The 16,444-nt window shown below is 32.9% G+C and overlaps 2 protein-coding genes across 4 annotated transcripts in view; one reads left to right on the top strand and one right to left on the bottom strand.

Annotated features, from left to right (window-relative positions):
* Nucleotides 1–279: 279 nt before the first annotated feature.
* LOC143230388 (protein phosphatase 1 regulatory subunit 42-like) lies at nucleotides 280–15,928 on the top strand. The gene is made up of 5 exons (XM_076463886.1): nucleotides 280–736; nucleotides 10,579–10,742; nucleotides 13,966–14,200; nucleotides 14,567–14,662; nucleotides 15,696–15,928. Exons 2-5 carry the CDS (start codon nucleotides 10,605–10,607, stop codon nucleotides 15,815–15,817), a joined length of 591 nt encoding a protein of 196 aa, XP_076320001.1. The 5' UTR covers nucleotides 280–736; nucleotides 10,579–10,604; the 3' UTR covers nucleotides 15,818–15,928.
* Nucleotides 14,253–16,444, bottom strand: part of LOC143230385 (p21-activated protein kinase-interacting protein 1-like) — a 37,346-nt gene continuing 35,154 nt past the window's right edge. For all 3 annotated transcript variants that reach the window (XR_013016426.1, XM_076463881.1, XM_076463880.1), the window contains one exon: nucleotides 14,253–16,396. Coding sequence is in view for 1 of the 3 variants with exons in the window: in XM_076463880.1 (XP_076319995.1) it covers nucleotides 16,332–16,396 (65 nt within the window). In the remaining 2 variants the exon portion in view is untranslated. The remainder of the gene's footprint in view (nucleotides 16,397–16,444) is intronic.

Genomic DNA, 16,444 nt, shown 5'->3' with positions numbered 1-16,444 from the left:
ATAAACAATCAAAATCTAATACGAGTATACACTAGAATGCTTCTACAAGTATGGTAAAATCGCTCACAAGCTGTTTATAGTATCTGCCTAAAGTAGGCTTTTATTTAAAACTTTACTAGCTCAATTGTGATTAATATTGTATTCTCAAGACGGCTGATATGTACAGAACAGCGTTTCGACCTTCAAGGTCGTGTTCAGGTTAACAAAGAAAGCTTGATTAATGTTATTTAAGCACATATTTTGGTTTTGTATAATTTCGCATAGTGGCGCAGTTGCTATGGTAGCAGTTACAAACAATGAACACTTTAAACTAATAATAGATATTAAATACATTTAATATTTACAAGAAAGGTAACTGTATATTAGTTTTTCATTTCCGTTATTTTCTTCCTAATTCCATATTTTTTAAGTATTCTCTAACAATTCGCCAAAATATCTAAATATAAGATTTATAGCTAAAGTAATATCTTGGTGGTAACAATAGTGTACATTACGTTGTAATTGTATATCTATTTTAATAAATCTCAAAAATTAACCAAATAGCACACATACTTTCGAACGGCAAACCTTCCTTCTTCAAAACAGTATAGCTACCAGCCTGCCACTGAAAAATTTAAAATGTTTCACTTCCAAATTTTTGATAAAACATGACATCGACGAAATCTGAATAGAATTGGAGTGGGAATCACGCGTAGTTAAGATAAAAACCTATCTTCACTCGCCCTTTTACGTTGTGGTGAGTAGTAACACTTTTTGTATTTATACATTTACTGTAATAAAGCAAATGCAAGTGTTATACTATTGCTTTATTGTAATTGAAAAAAAATGCTACTTTATACACTGTACTATAAAATTATACGTTCCATGTTCTAAGTTATATAATGAAAGTTTTATGATATTATATTATATAATATAAATTGTTTTAAGTTGTACGGTAACATATTTTTGCCAGGATTCGGGAGCAGCAGTAAGTGACGGGAATTGAGTTCACATGGAGTTTCGTTTAGAAGCGCGTTTGTTTGCGAGACAAGGCGACTAGGTTTAATGTGTTCGCTACTGCAAGAATGTTATTAATATTATTTAAATAACAGATTGAAAGACGATATGCTATTTTGATAACGTGGTCTAGCATATTTTAAGTTACTCTGTTACCGTATTATACAATAAGCTTTGTGTAAACTTTGTATATAAGCGTAATCGAATGTAACTTTAATATTCCAGCGATTTTACGAAGGTGGCTCATTCTTCGAGTTAATTTGTTGGTGATAAGAGTAAAGAAAGTATTCCTTGCAGGGTTGTGTTGCTTATGGAATACAGCTCTAAGTTAATTTGAAGGAAGTTGAGTTTTGTGTATTCTCTGAGTAATATATGCTTCTAAATAAGAAAAAATTAAACTTTTAACGGAAAGTACAGATCATTGATTTTTCGTAGAATTGCTATAGGAAGTATCCAAAAGTAGGGATTCTGTTGTATAAACTAATGGAACAGCCCAGGGCCAGACTAAGTTCAAATGATGCCCTAAGCACAGCCCTCGGTCCCTCCATTGCTTAACTGACAAAACATTAAGACTTCATAAGTGCTGAAAGTGAAATAAAAGTTTGAAAATTGATAACCTTCCTTCAGTTTTTTTCCAGTTAGATCCCACAACTGCATTAAATAAAAACTTTATTTATTTAACAGATTGGCCATGGATCAAAATCAAGCAATGACTGAGGCCTTTTATTCAGAAATGAGGGAAATCACTTCTTTGATTAATGATAATTAAAAATAATTATTTTTATTGTATATTTGTTTTCATCCTGAGTTAACAATTCTTACTTTGATGTTAACAAAAATGAAAAATTTACTCAAAACCCTTTCATTCAAAAAATTCTCACTTTGATGTTAACAATTTGTCCCTTTGAACTTAAACCCTGTAAGCAAATATTTTACTTATACCTTAATATTGATTTACATTTTTAAAAGTTTTCTTCTAACGTTTTTAATTACAGTCTTTAATCAAGTCCTCAAAACTAATTTAGCATAACAAATCTGCTTTTATACTTAGCAGAGACAAGGTATCCAGCCTGTCTTGTCACATAGTTGTTCTGTTGGGATTTTTAATATGCTTCAGTTGAGAAAATGAATGCTCAGCTGTGCAATTTTTGACTATTAATGTTAAAAATATATGCAATGTAATGTCTATGTTTGGAAATGGACACTCAATTTTGTCTTCTAAAATTACTTTATCAAGTTCAGCCTGACTGAATCTGGTTTTTACAGTTTGTGTTGCACTGAACTTGTGGCACACATGAGTGAAACTGCTGATGCTCAGCAGAGATATCAGTGTTCAAGTCCTCTGGGTAAGCATCTGTTAGCTTTTTGAAACACTGAGAGCACCTTTCAGTTTCAACAGATGAAGTGACATCATTTAGCATATCACTTAGGAAAGAAAATATGTTTGCTATTTCTTTGTACTCATCTGGGTTTCTAATTTGTCAACAATTGTGTAGAAGGTGGTGATATGAAATTTATCTCTGGCATTCAGATCTTATTGTGCATCTCCATCACTGAGTACCTTCTTTCTGACACGTTTGCAAGTTTGAGCTACATTGTAATCAACATCTGATAGTATTTCCTTTGTAGCTGCTTCATATCTTTCAAAGTCATCCCATAAAATGCGTAAATGGTCAGCTAATGACCTGTACAGATCTGCATAATGTTTTTAAGTTCACATACTCATTTTGCAGAACTTGCTTTATGAAACTTTTGCAAAATCTCATCCCACATGATCAACATAAAAACAAATTCTAACTCTTGCATCTTATTTGCAATATTATCTGCTTCTCTTCCAGTATCTTCCTTTTGTGACTGGTCTTTAACTAGACATTCTAAAGCTTCCAAAATCTTAAAGAAAGACTGCAAAATTGCTATTGTTGCTCTAGTATGTGCCTCCCATCTGGTATCAGAGAGGGATTTTGACACACTTTCTCTTCCAAGACAAGCTTTAAGGATTTTCCACGTAGCTGGTTGAGACTGAAAAAAATGTATGGAGCAAATGCATTGTAGAGAAAAAATTAATTGCCACTTGACAGCAGTCAACAGCACTTTGACCTACTAGATTTAGTGAATGGGCTGCACAGGACACGTATATGGCAAACTTATTTTCTTCTAAAAACTTTTGCTGCACCCCTTTATAATGCCTAGACATGTTAGCAGCATTGTTGTAAGACTGCTCGTACATTTCGAAAAATTAAGTTTGCAAACTTCACGTAAGTACTGCAATACCCAGTTTGCCATTTCCTCACCAGTATGGCTTTTCAGTTCCAGAAAGGTTAAAATGTGTTCAATAGGCTGTCCATCTTTTAAGTATCGAAGCACAACACTTAACTGATCTATAAGTGATAGATCTGGTGTCAAATGACAAGCTAAAATAACCAGAAAAATTTACTTCATCAACAATGAACATGTGGACCTTCTGAGCCATTGGTTCAATGAGTTCTTCATAGGTGGTTTTGAACAAGTAAGAAGGATTTCCTTTTCCAAAATTTCCATATTTTGAAATGTTCCCTGCTAAAAATGGATCAAACTGACTTATGAGCTCAAACAGCCCTAAAAAAATTATCATTCTGCAGTGAACCAAATTTTTCATCTGTTCCTCGAAAAGCCAGACCACATTCAGAAAACATACAAATAACAGCTATTACACACTTCAAGACATGTTACCAGTAATTTCACTTTTCTTTAATTTGTTTTTTCAACTCTTAACACAAGCCTAAACCTTGTTTGCAAGTTAAGTATGTTAGCATAGAGTCTTGGTGAATAGTGCTTCTTTCATGACGATCAGTTACAATAGTATTTTGCCAGTCACTGAACCCTTCTCTTTTAACAAAACACGAGACAAATTAGGAGCAAAAGGTTTACAAACAAAGCAGTAAACTAACCCTGTTGATAGCAAATACAATACCACTCTCTCTTGTATTGATCACCATTGGCTTTTACCCCGACGAAAAGTTTCTGTGAACAGTATCTAGTTGGTTTGCCAAATGGTCCATTGGGGTGTCAACAGTCAGTGGGTCCACAAGCAATCCAATAATGCCACATCATCAGCAGAGAAACTGAGCCACAACCTTTTGCTTTAGCTTCTTCATCTTTTGTAGACTGAAGCATTTTACCATAGTCCAATAGATTTTCATTTTCAGCAGTTATTTCAATTTCAGACTGTCTTGTAGAGCAATTTGCATCAACATTAACACTATAGAGATACCAGGAGAATTTACAGGCAAAGTGAGATCAGTTGTGAGACTTGTGCCAGTTGAGCTAGAGCTAGCCTGTGACACCTCAACATCATCATGATGTTCCAACCTTGAAGTGGACAAAGTGGTACTTGTAGGTGTGGAGCTTGGTTCAACTTCAATCTTGTTAGAGTCAGATGAAGTACAAGTGACTTCTGATGGTGGAGATGGGTTTTGATTTGTACGATCATGTTGTGTACGTTGAGAGAAAAAAATTAGTTTTCCAGTCTTGGCCACTAAATCCAAAGCTTTTTGTTGATTTCTTTTTTGCCAGTTTTCTCTTTTGTGGACCACTTAATTGAACACATTTCATCTTGCAGTCTGAAAAATACAGAAACAAAAATGAAAAAAAACACCAAAGAATACAGATCATATACAGTTATAATGATTAGAAAAGCACTGAAATTAATAATGAAAAACATTGGTAGGGCAGTCAAACATACTAAACTCTGTCTACATTTAGACAAAGATTGTTGGAAAGTTGTCCTGGGTCCATCAACATATAAACATGCATTCATAAATACCTTTATTGATTTGCTGTATTCTGATTAGTTGAAAACCATTCGAATCAATTCGAAACTGGTTTCAATCCATTTTAGGAGAATTAGTTTTCAGTCATTGCAAAATTTTCATTAAGGTTATTGCTAATGGTAGCTGTATACAAGAAGCAATGTCAGGGGTAATATTCAAATCCACTGTGAGCCAAAAAGTATTCTAAAACAATTTGTGATCAACAACACATACTGTAGTAGCCTATATACACAGTGATAATTTTGCACTAGTACACATCCATAACATATAATCAATTGTAAACTGTACTGTATATTGAACTACAAAATACTGGGTTAGGCCTACGCTACAGTACCTTAATTCTAATCAAATATCTCAAAAATGAGTTGTAACCTCAACTTTAAGCTCAGTTTTGACCTCGAGACTTTAGCTCAGCCAACAAAATAGGCATATGTCTGAAACTTTTATCTGCATGCCTGGATGCGAAGGCAATTTCAAAACGACGGCCTTAAATTGGGAATAGTCCATTTCATTATTCCAGGCTACAAGAGCGTTTCCAGTGTACTTGCACTAAACTAGTTACAGTATTTAGGCCTAACGTTATTGTCATTCAGGTCTCAGATAATAACACTAACGTTAGGCCTAATGCTAACACACAGCAACTGGTGCTTAGTACTAACCTTGCTCACACGAACCTAGGCATTTCGTGTACTTTTCCAGACAATCCTAAATGGATTTTGTTGGTTTATCACAGTATCTTTGTATAACCATGGTGACACAGTACTGTACTACTAGTAGTAGTATAGTGTATACATAATAAAGTTAAGAATCATGTTGTCGTACATGACGAAGTCTTACGCAATTTGACCTGAAAGGCCGAATTGTCGCCTTTAGACTGCTCCGATCAGCGAATTGTTTTCTCAGATTTTCAGAAATGTAATAGAACACATATTGATCTGAATTTATAGTCGCAAAATAGTTGAGTTACACTGAAAAATTTGTCGTTGTCTCTGTTTCTGTCTCGAATCGTTCATTCGTCTTATAAAAACTATCAGCAAATGGCCGGGCGGGTCGGGGCGTTATGACGTCAGGATAAACTCAAAGAAGAATTAAGGAGAATATAATTGTGATCTCCATTTTTTGATCTAAAAATGGCATATTTGACAAAATTTTATTGGCTATTTATAAATGGGGATGAAAACAAGGGTGCTCGGTCTTAAATCCTATTTAATACAGGGCACCTTTGTATTTATCCCCTAAGTAAATCTCAGCTTCAGATCTGTTTATATTATCACAAAATCACAAGGGAATACATACATACCCACATACTCATAGGTTGCAAGTAATCTATGAACTGTGGCATTCCTTTCTAAATTATTTCTTGGTATGTACTCACACACAAAGGAAGTTTTTGTTTTTTACAGCAAGTGGTTTAAAGCCAAAAATATTACGGCTCAGAAAAGCTTCGGTGAGAAACACTTATAAAAAATATTACAAAACACACTTCAATAAAACTAAAACAAACGAGACAATAACCCAAATATAACGTACGAAAACAGAAGCCGAAAAAACACAAAAAACTAGACACGTCTCTTTATACATTTGTCACCCTTTCGTTTGACTTATATTTCTGTGGTATTGTACTCTTATTTTTCTGTAGATGTGACTGAATAAAGCACTAAAAGGTAAAACAGTTCCACTTCCTATAATTTTTTTAATAAATAACCACAACAGAATGAATGATTGAGAAAAACATTTTAACTTCAAGGTCAAACATCATAACATACGATCATCTTTTTACTTGAAGTTTTATCAACATATTGTACTTCTCTTTACAGTAATTTTTCGCAAATCAATTACTTCTTACTTCAGATACATAGTTTAGTAGTTTATCGAAACTTTAGTCACTCACCGAGCCAAAGAAAACATTTTTTTTATAAATGCACAGTAAAGTCGAACACGGCAGATAAGGACAATTACAGAAAAATCGACTAAAGTTGACTGTGGCAGTAAAAGAGTTGAGGGCATGATAGTTAGGGAGAAAACTCTGTGGTGCCCCCTTTTGTTGGTGCTTAAGCACGTGCTTATTTTGCTTAATGGTTAATCTAAGACTGGAACAATCACTGTCATGAATTTGTAAAATTTAATCGTTACTTTGGGTATAAAGCTGCCATTACGATTTTATTTTTTGTTTCATTACTTAAGTTTAAAATTGATTATTTGTTTAATGCTCTTGTTTGCTTACTTTTCTTGTTATGCCAGTATAAAGTATATACGCTACCTCTAGAAACATCGATATTTAGCATCATCGGTTGGGTTGAAAAGATATTTAAGTACGCCCATGACATGTTTGCCATTTATATTACACTTGTATATATGTATATATACACCACCTGCACATGCCGGGCCAAATCGGTTATTAAACGTTGATCAAGAAATTTAATTAGGCTTGCGCTCCACTCGTAATCTTGGGGCCGCGGGTTCTAATCCCTGTCACACAAAACATGCTCGCTCTTTCAACCGTGGGAGCGTTATAAAGTGACAGCCAATTAACCACTATTCGTTGGTAAAAGAGTAGCCCAAGAGTTGGCGGTAGGTAGTGGTGACTAGCTGCCTTCCCTCTAGTCTTACACTGCTAATTTAAGGACGGCTAGCGCAGATAGCCCTTGTGTAGCTCTGCGCGAAATTCAAAAGCAAACAAATTTAATTAATTTACATCTATCTCTGTCTGGAATTTCGCGCAGAGCTACACAAGGGCTATCTGCGCTAGCCGTCCTTAATTTAGTAGTGTAAGATAAGAGCTAAGGCAGCTAGTCATCACCACCTATGACATAAATTTCTGGCAAGGAAAATTTTACCTTCAAAAAACATTAATTCGTCTCTCTGCATAATAAAGAGCTAGAAACCCATTGAGGAGATGATGGAGGGGCCAGTGCAGATTCAGATATTGCAAAACTAAGTTCCTTTCTGAAGACACAACATTAGATAGGGAAAACCCATGAAATGTGTCACCTCCTAGAGGTTGGAGATAGCCTACTGGAACATTATGACAATAAAATTAGAAGAAAAAAAAAGAAATCCTTCAATTACCAGATGATAATAATAACAAAACATTTTATTTCAACCAACATTTTTACCATTGTAGTTTGACTGAAGTTGTATAAAACTCATAAAATCAATTTTGGTACTAACCTTGAAACCACAGTTGGAAAACATTGATTGAAATTTAAAAAAATATATTCTTACTTGGAAATGAAACATCTTTTTCTTTTTTCAATACTTTATTGTCAAAATCTCTCCAGTATGCACTAAAAATTCTGAAAAACAAAAATTTTGGAGCTTTACCAGTGAGAGAGACCATCCATCTCAAGCAAGGAATATTTTTCACAAAGTGAAGGTGGTAGAACAAAATATATTATGAAAAGAACCTTTTACATGGGTGTGTAGTGTGGCTAGAGCAGCAAATCAGATCTTTCTGTAATGGAAAAATATTTAAATTGTTTGTTTGGCATTTTGGAAAAAGCTACACAAGGGCTATCTCTGCTACCAGTTCCTAATTTAGCAGTAAAAAACTCCCAAGTTACTCTTTTACCAATGAACAGTGGGATTGACTATCACATTATAACACTCCCATGGCTAAAAGAGCAAGCATGTTTGTAATGACAAGGATTTGAACCTGCAACCCTCAGATTGAGTGTTGAGCACCCTAACCACTTGGTCATGCCTGGCCTAGATGACAAGAGGAGTCAGATTATATATAGAGGAAATTGATGGGAGGCTGGTCAGAGAAATCATCCAATAACCCTCTCAGGCAATCTGTGTCATAGAGAGAAAGGAGCAGTTTTGGAATAAAATCAACCTTTCTTGCACAGAGTGTGGAAAGCATTTAAGGAAAAAATGTAACTGGTGACTACAGAAATGGATTAGCCACTCCCAAAAAGCCCAGTAAAAAGAAAAACACCTGTTCAATCCTGCCTCAGAGAATTTACTACCAGAACTGTAGAATTTAGGATCAGTGATCAGAAAAAAGGAAACTGCAAAGGCACTGAAAAGAGAGCCCTCAAGGTGAGAACAAATCCACTGAAACCACAGAAGATGGAGAGATGACTCCTTGGGGAAAGGATTCAGTTCAAGCAAGGCAGTCAGTCCATTAACAAGCTCAAAGTTTTTGGGACATGACAGGCTAACAACCATAGTAACTGGTACTCAAAATAGAATCCAGAGCCAGAAAGCAGAGCTCCTACGATCAAGTCTACTTAGTACCTTTTTCTATGGCTGTATGTAATGGATTTCATGGAGTTATCAAGGCTATATCCAGGTATTTGCACTGTCTTATCAGAAAATACATGATTTAGTAGTTAGATCAACAGGCCAGAAAACAAAACAGCCATAGAAAATTAAGAATGAGAGTATTGAAAGTTAATCGTAACCTGGAGAGAACCATCTCTGCACCACTCAATATTTGGAGTTATAATAATGGTATATCACACTTTTAAGACAGAAAAACAATAATTAGTGCAGTATTATACAATTCTAGATTTCTCTCATATATCAATGATCATTCTTTTTATACATACATGGAATGTAGATAAACTTCATCTCATACAAACATGAATAAATCTTTGTATAATCCTCAACCCTGGGCAACAATAATAAAGAAACAAGTTCAAGTAAGAATAAGTTATTACAGAATGATCAATGTGACCTTATCTAAGGTACAAGTTTACACGTTTCACATCTTGTTAATGAGAATGTTAGCTAACTAAATATATCATTATATATATATGTGTGTGTGTGTAAATAAAACCACACCAAGTAGTGTTTCTACTTATAGATGCATGGTGCATAGCAGTTCTTCAATTGCAGTACACAAATGTTACATTTAGTTTGGTTTAAATGTCTTTACTAATTGCTTAAGCAGGAAAAAGAATTGACTTCAGACAGTTTATTGACCTTCTATCACCCTGCTCATTTTTATGGGAAACAAATATGAATTGATTATGAAATCTTAATCCTGTAAGAGTTATTGTATCATCAGCTGACACTAATAAGTGAATGTATGAGCATGTTTTTCTAACTAAGCAATATAATGTACAAAATAAAGCAAGATAAAGGATGAAATATACTTTTCAAGTTTCAGGAAATAATGATGTTATCAAATAAGCATTTAAATAGTTGATAACTGTTTTAAAGATCCACCTGGAAATACAGAAAACTATGCATCAATTCTATAAAAGCAAAGAAATAGCTTAGGGAAAAAGTATATGATAAATATATGTAAAATAAAAGTCGAATAAAAGGTCATAAATTAAACCATATTTCAAAGAAAAAAATTTTTTATGGTGAATCTCAACAGTGCTCAAATGTTAATTACAAGTTTCATTTCTCATAATGTATTGTTGGAAATTGCATTTCCACGTGTTGAGGAAGTTGTCAAAGTTGCACCTTTTTCACAAAAATGATTTAGAAGCCACTTAAGAACTAAAAAAAATAGCTGAAGAACTGTTAATAAAAGTTAACATATGTATTTATAAAAAGAAAATTATTATAGCAGAAGACTTTAAATAGGTGATAAACATCATAACACTTCAGATTTTATACTACTAATTATTTTAAATTGTTATAACCACAAACAGTTTATTAATTTTAAGTCAAATTACTAATAAATATTCACTGAAGGGGCTCATGTAAGATTTAAAACATTGCAGTTAAATTACTTTTAGGAAACTTTTAAAGTATCATAATTCTGGAAAATATAAAACAAATGGATGTTACATTCCTGAATTTTCATCAGGGAGAAAACAATCATAGAGGAAAATCATGGTAGTGAAGGTAACTAAAAACCTAATGGAGAAATGTGCTTCACGCCAGATGTCCAGACAAGGAGGAGAAGATCAGGACAGTTTTCTGGCAAGAATAACTCACCTATATCTACAAGAACAGAATTTTGAGGACCTAGTAAGATGTTTAACTAGTTTTAGATTTTAATACAAGAATTGAGTAAACCAATGACGTAACTTCGAAACAAATAATTTTAATGCCCAACAAATCAGATAAACTGAGTAAAAGAAGTCATTTTGTACTGAAATGCAACATTTTAAGTCTTTGAATTATTCTGTAGAAATATGTATCAAGCAGCTGTTCTTTCTTTCTTTCCAGTATATTATGAAAAAGTGTGTTTTAGACAGTATTTTTATAATATGGAAAGAAATAAAGTAACAAAGTTTTAGTTTTTTTAGGAAGATATTGTGCTGGATGTGTAGTTTTTATTAATTGCACATAGGAATAGATGACATTTCATGCTTCATGGTGTGGCCTGAGAAAGTTTTTTCAGCAGAGAGAATGAAATGTGGTCTACTCATACCCTCCAGGCAGACACAATCTGTACAAACTTCGAATATAGTGCAAATTGTGTTTAATCACAAGTGAAGTTATAAACATTGAAAACTTAGAAACTTTAAACTTCCTCTGCAGGGAGAGTTGTTTAGATGTAGGAAACTGACAACACTATATGCCTATGACAACAAGATAATGAATATTCCTTTCTGTCAAACGTTGGCCAATCTCACATCTCTTTATCTGCAGAATAACAAAATTCTGAAGATGGAAAATCTAGATCCACTAATAAGTCTCAAAAAACTGTAAGTTACTATTTAAATTGGTTTTTAATACTGATTTATCCTTCTTAATTATAATTACGCTCTTCATTTTATATAAATATGTTATTATACAACTTTTACATTTCATCAGTTTCTATCTTTTTATATTTATATAAAAAGCTGTAATTAATTCACATATCTTACCACCGTAAATTTTTCTTAAATATTTAACATTTTTCAAAATATCTAGATATTTGAAACGTGTATGCCATTCAAAGCATTCTGTTTTTTGCATCATGTTCACAAATTTTATTTTTACACTATGACCTTAAGTTCCCACTTTGTTTCTATACCTTTAAGTTTTCCAAGATCCAGAATCTTAATTTTTAAAACAATATATTTTTTATTATATGAAGCACAATTAATTTTTTTGTTTTACACCATTATCTAGGGCATTTATTTTTGGTTTTAAAGAGTAATCCTGGTTGTAGTTTCTAAATCATGAACCAGTGCAAGAGTTAATTATTCCTTATATTATATTAACTACATAATAATGGAAATAAACACTTTTCTGGATATCTCTTTGTACAGTCACTTAGGTGGGAATTTTATACAGAAAGTGGAAGGCCTTGAAAATTTGAAAAAACCTGGAAGAACTTTATGTGGAGAAACAAACATTACCTCCTGGTGAAAGTCTACAGTTCAATGATTCCTCTCTCAAGGCTGTTCAGGTTTTTTTTTTTCACTATCAAAATATCATAAACAAATCCATGGTATTTTTAACTAAATATAGTGATCCCTTTTATTGAACTTATGGGTAGCAGCTAAGGCCTTTTCCTAATGTAAAACATCATTCTTCTACTTGAATATTAACTGTTGGAAATTTAGAGAGTGTGTGTGTGTTTTCCTATAGCAAAGCCACATCGGGCTATCTGCTGAGCCCACCGAGGGGAATCGAACCCCTGATTTTAGCGTTGTAAATCCATAGACATACCGCTGTACTAGTGAGGGACTAAACTGTTATAATACACCAATGTAGATTTTGTGTTGAAAATTTAGAACTCATTATCCACAATCAGTCACAACTTTGTTACATATATAACTATTTGTTTTGTCAACAGAGTTTTTTCACTGACTTGGATGTGATTAATGGAAAAGGATGCTCTTGTGTTTAGCAGTTTGTTTTTTTTTTAAGAGAGGATTCTATGTGCAATCACCAAACCACAATAAACCATGGCAGAGCCCATAGAGTTACCTGACTTTGAACTATCCATATAAATGGGAATTGAGTAACCTCAATGGGTATATCCCCAATGGCCTTCAAATGTAAGAGGAGTTTACTATGTTTTGGAGTGAATATTTCTCCCAGAATATAGCTTTTTTCCTGACTTTAGAGAGCCAGCAAGTCCCTCTAGTCCCTTCTCTATAAAAAAAGGGGAGACATTTGCTCTAAATATTTGTCTGATAAAGAATGTAATATCAGAAAATAAGGTACAGGTGCTGAAGAAGTTAAAGATAGCTCTTCATAAACTTCAAGACATGGTCATTTATCTATGGTCTGTTTTTTCACTATTTTATTTTTACTTTGAGTGGGAGTAATTCATAATAAAGAAAGAATATTTCACTGCCCACCCACCGTAAAGCCCTATGAGGGGACACACTATAATACCAAACTAGGACACTGCACTATACCCAAACACCAGCATCAGACACAATGTCCAACACTGGCACTCAGTTGACCCTAATCCAAGTGGACCAGCCAAAGGCTGCCTGTTTACAGGAATTCAAGGCCAAAGTGGTGTGTTAGGGTTGGACCTATCAACCATCAAGATCCTCTTCTCCCCTTCAGGAGTCGCCATGCACGGCAAACACATGGGTAGATGTTTAGATCCAAGAGGAGGTACACTGAAAGAACAGAACCTTCTCTGGGAGGTTTCCTCACCACATACAGGAATCCACACTGAGGGGTTATAAAATGTAAGAACATATATACACATATAATTATTAGTGTGTGCATGTTTTCTTATTGCAAACCACATTGGGCTGTCTGTTGGGTCCACCGAGGGGAATCGAACCCCTGATTTTATCATTGTTAATCCCCAGATTTACCACTGTACCAGTATGGGACATAACTAGGTTAGAAAATTCCATTACTGCACAGAATACCTTTAGTTTAGACACATCAAGCTGTTCTTGCTTTGACCTCTTATAACAAAACGGACAATCATTTGACTTGTATATTCCAGAATACTTTTCCTATTAGTTTAACTATTTCCAACAGCAATGTCAGAGAATTATAAACATGTATTAAAATACATAGTATAGAAGGGGCATCTCACATGGGTTGAACAAATTGTGATAAATTATATTTTGATGAATGTTTATCAACACACATCAGTAGTAAAGTAATTTCATTAACCTTTAAATGTAACTATAAAATGGTTGTGACATGTGCACTTTGACCTCTCATGTGCATAAGGTTAAAACTGTTTTGTCTTTTTTTTTCAATAATACAGTAATTTATGTTTCTTATCACTTCACTTATGGTGTTAACAACTTTTTGTCTGATTTTAACTTCTTAGTCAAGTCTAAAGGTTCTGAATGTATCAAGAAACCAGTTGACAACTTTAAGCAACCTGAAAGAACTGACATCTCTGCAGAAGTTACTAGCTAAAAATAACTGTGTAGAGAAACTGGAACATGTACTGCAAACTGTGGAACACTTTAATGACCTGAGACACTTCGGGTTGACTGGAAATCCAGTTAGTAGATTGCCGTATTATCGAACCACGTTGATAACGAATGTCAAAACTCTATGTACGTTAATAAATAAACTATTCCCACTAACAAATCATATAAAGGAAGCATTAAAAATTCAATATCAGTTTTAATTTATTAACATGTATACAAACAAAATACTAAGTTTCAATCTTTTTAGACACTTCTCACTAAGGCCTGATACTTAAAACAACTTGAAACTCTGAGTAGTCTTAAAATATTAAAGAGTTGGACTTATAAATGATATTCAAATTATAATTCATTAAGGAAGTTGTAGTTTTGTAACAGCATATTCAAAAATTCCCACTTATTATCATACAAGCTTAATACTTATACTGTATCTTGTTCATCAAATGACAGGGTAAAGGTTCTATGACTAAAAATACATTTTAAACAATAAAACAGGTATCCTAGATGGGAAAGAAATTACTGAAGAAAGTAAAACATTCTTGCAGCAGATGTACGTTCAGAGAAAAAAATCTAGAACTTCCTTCTGGACAGGTAATTGCAAAATAAATGTTGTATTTTTCTTATATATTAAGTCTTAGTCTGATTTTCTAAATTTCTTAAAATCATGTATTATGAATGCCCAAAGAAGTTTAGAATGCTCTTGGCTGAAGAGCAAAAATAAACACTGTTTGTATTTCATAGAGTTGAACATTTAAACATTTGGGTACTTCTTTGTTTTGTAGTCATAATCTTTCATTATAATGCTTTTATTGGGTAGTTATTTTTATACAATTTAATTTTATGAAAACATTTGTTAGTATTTTTATGCATCATACCTATATTTTTTTAAGTCAATTTTACACTTCTTATTGAAAATCATTAAGTTTCTTCTTAAATATATTTTTCTGTTACCTTTATTTATTATACAATCAAGAACCTCAATAACCAACAAATGAAAAAGAAACCATATAAATATTACAACTAATTTCTTTACATATGGATTTTCGTTAAGTACTGAAAACCGAAATATTTTCTAAAACAATTTTTGTTGTTGTTTTTAAACATTTTGGTGGCTACATAATTTAAATTGTACACAAATAAGCATAAGAGAACAATTTATATTCAGAATCAGTCTAATATGTATATACATTTTTATCAATAGTTATGAAGAGCTTGTATTCTTTTGTGGTGCCTTAAACATTAGATAATTAAGTGAAAGAGACTGGTTATTCAACGTGTGAAACTTAAAATTTTATATCACATACAAGATAGTGTTAAGATCAGAGGGAACAGATCTATTATAAAAAAAATAGTTCTCAACCTTTTCATGTCAAACGTAATTTTCTAAAAAAAAAACTTAACGTGGAAAATTAAATCAAATAACTCAAGGGTTAGTTAACAAGTTTAGTGATGAGTAGTGGAATATGTTCGAACTCACTAAGACTGTCCTTTACATTTAATAAGCAAGTTTTTTTTAACATTTTCTGAAGGTTTTCACATACTACAAGTGAGGAACCACTGATCCAGAACATCTGATGAAATATTTAAAATTGTTATCAATTATATTATATTACTTGTCTTGCAGGAAATTTTGATGTTTTGGAAAAGGAGCAACATACCCAAATCACACCACATCATATCCCATTTACATCTTTTCCTGTAAGGAAATATCTTCCTAAGATTCCAAAAGTGGTTCATCATTTATAATTACGTTTTCAAAAATCCACTTTTTATACTATATACGCTTTAGAAATTTGTAAAAGTTATGATAATATTAAAATTGAAAACCAGTAAAATTTTATTACTTAAAAAAAATAAGTATCAATATTTGTGTGGCGAGTTCCATTTTTCTTTTCTCACTATTTATGGCTGAAATTCAAGACCCATTACATTGCAGGTGATTGTTCTTTCAACTGGGCTAAAGGTTTAACCTACTTGTGCATGTTACAAGTCACTTTTCAACAACTCAAACTACTACATTTGTAAATTTTCATGGTTTGGTGAACCAAGTGTGTAAATAATTATTGGAATAATTAGTTTTTGTAAACATTATGAACAAACTGTCAGGCATATCCAAAATGGTATTTCCATCAGTAAACTAAGTGAGCCTAAACAACAGATAACCAGAAAATTCAACAATAAAGCTAGACTCTTTTATTACTGGTCAGGTTTATTCAAATAGCATAGAACTTTGTATTTATACAAATAAGGAATTGCAGGTTCATATGATTTTTTTCCTCTTCTTCTGTGATGATTTTGTACTCAAGTTTCTCTTTTTCTTATTTTCTGAAACAAAGTTATTCATGACTACTGTAAATCTCTCACAATCAGCTT

Source organism: Tachypleus tridentatus, chromosome 10, assembly GCF_004210375.1.
Source record: "Tachypleus tridentatus isolate NWPU-2018 chromosome 10, ASM421037v1, whole genome shotgun sequence".
Taxonomy (NCBI): domain Eukaryota; kingdom Metazoa; phylum Arthropoda; class Merostomata; order Xiphosura; family Limulidae; genus Tachypleus; species Tachypleus tridentatus.
Note: the sequence above shows the minus strand (reverse complement) of the source record. Positions and strands in the feature narration are given on the sequence as shown.

Coding starts and splice junctions, on each gene's coding strand:
- LOC143230388 (XM_076463886.1), top strand. CDS start 10,605: ATGGTAGTGAAGGTAACTAAAAACCTAATGGAGAAATGTGCTTCACGC. Junction 10,743..13,965: donor AACAGAATTTTGAGGACCTA/GTAAGATGTTTA, acceptor TTAACTTCTTAG/TCAAGTCTAAAGGTTCTGAA. Junction 14,201..14,566: donor AACGAATGTCAAAACTCTAT/GTACGTTAATAA, acceptor ACAATAAAACAG/GTATCCTAGATGGGAAAGAA.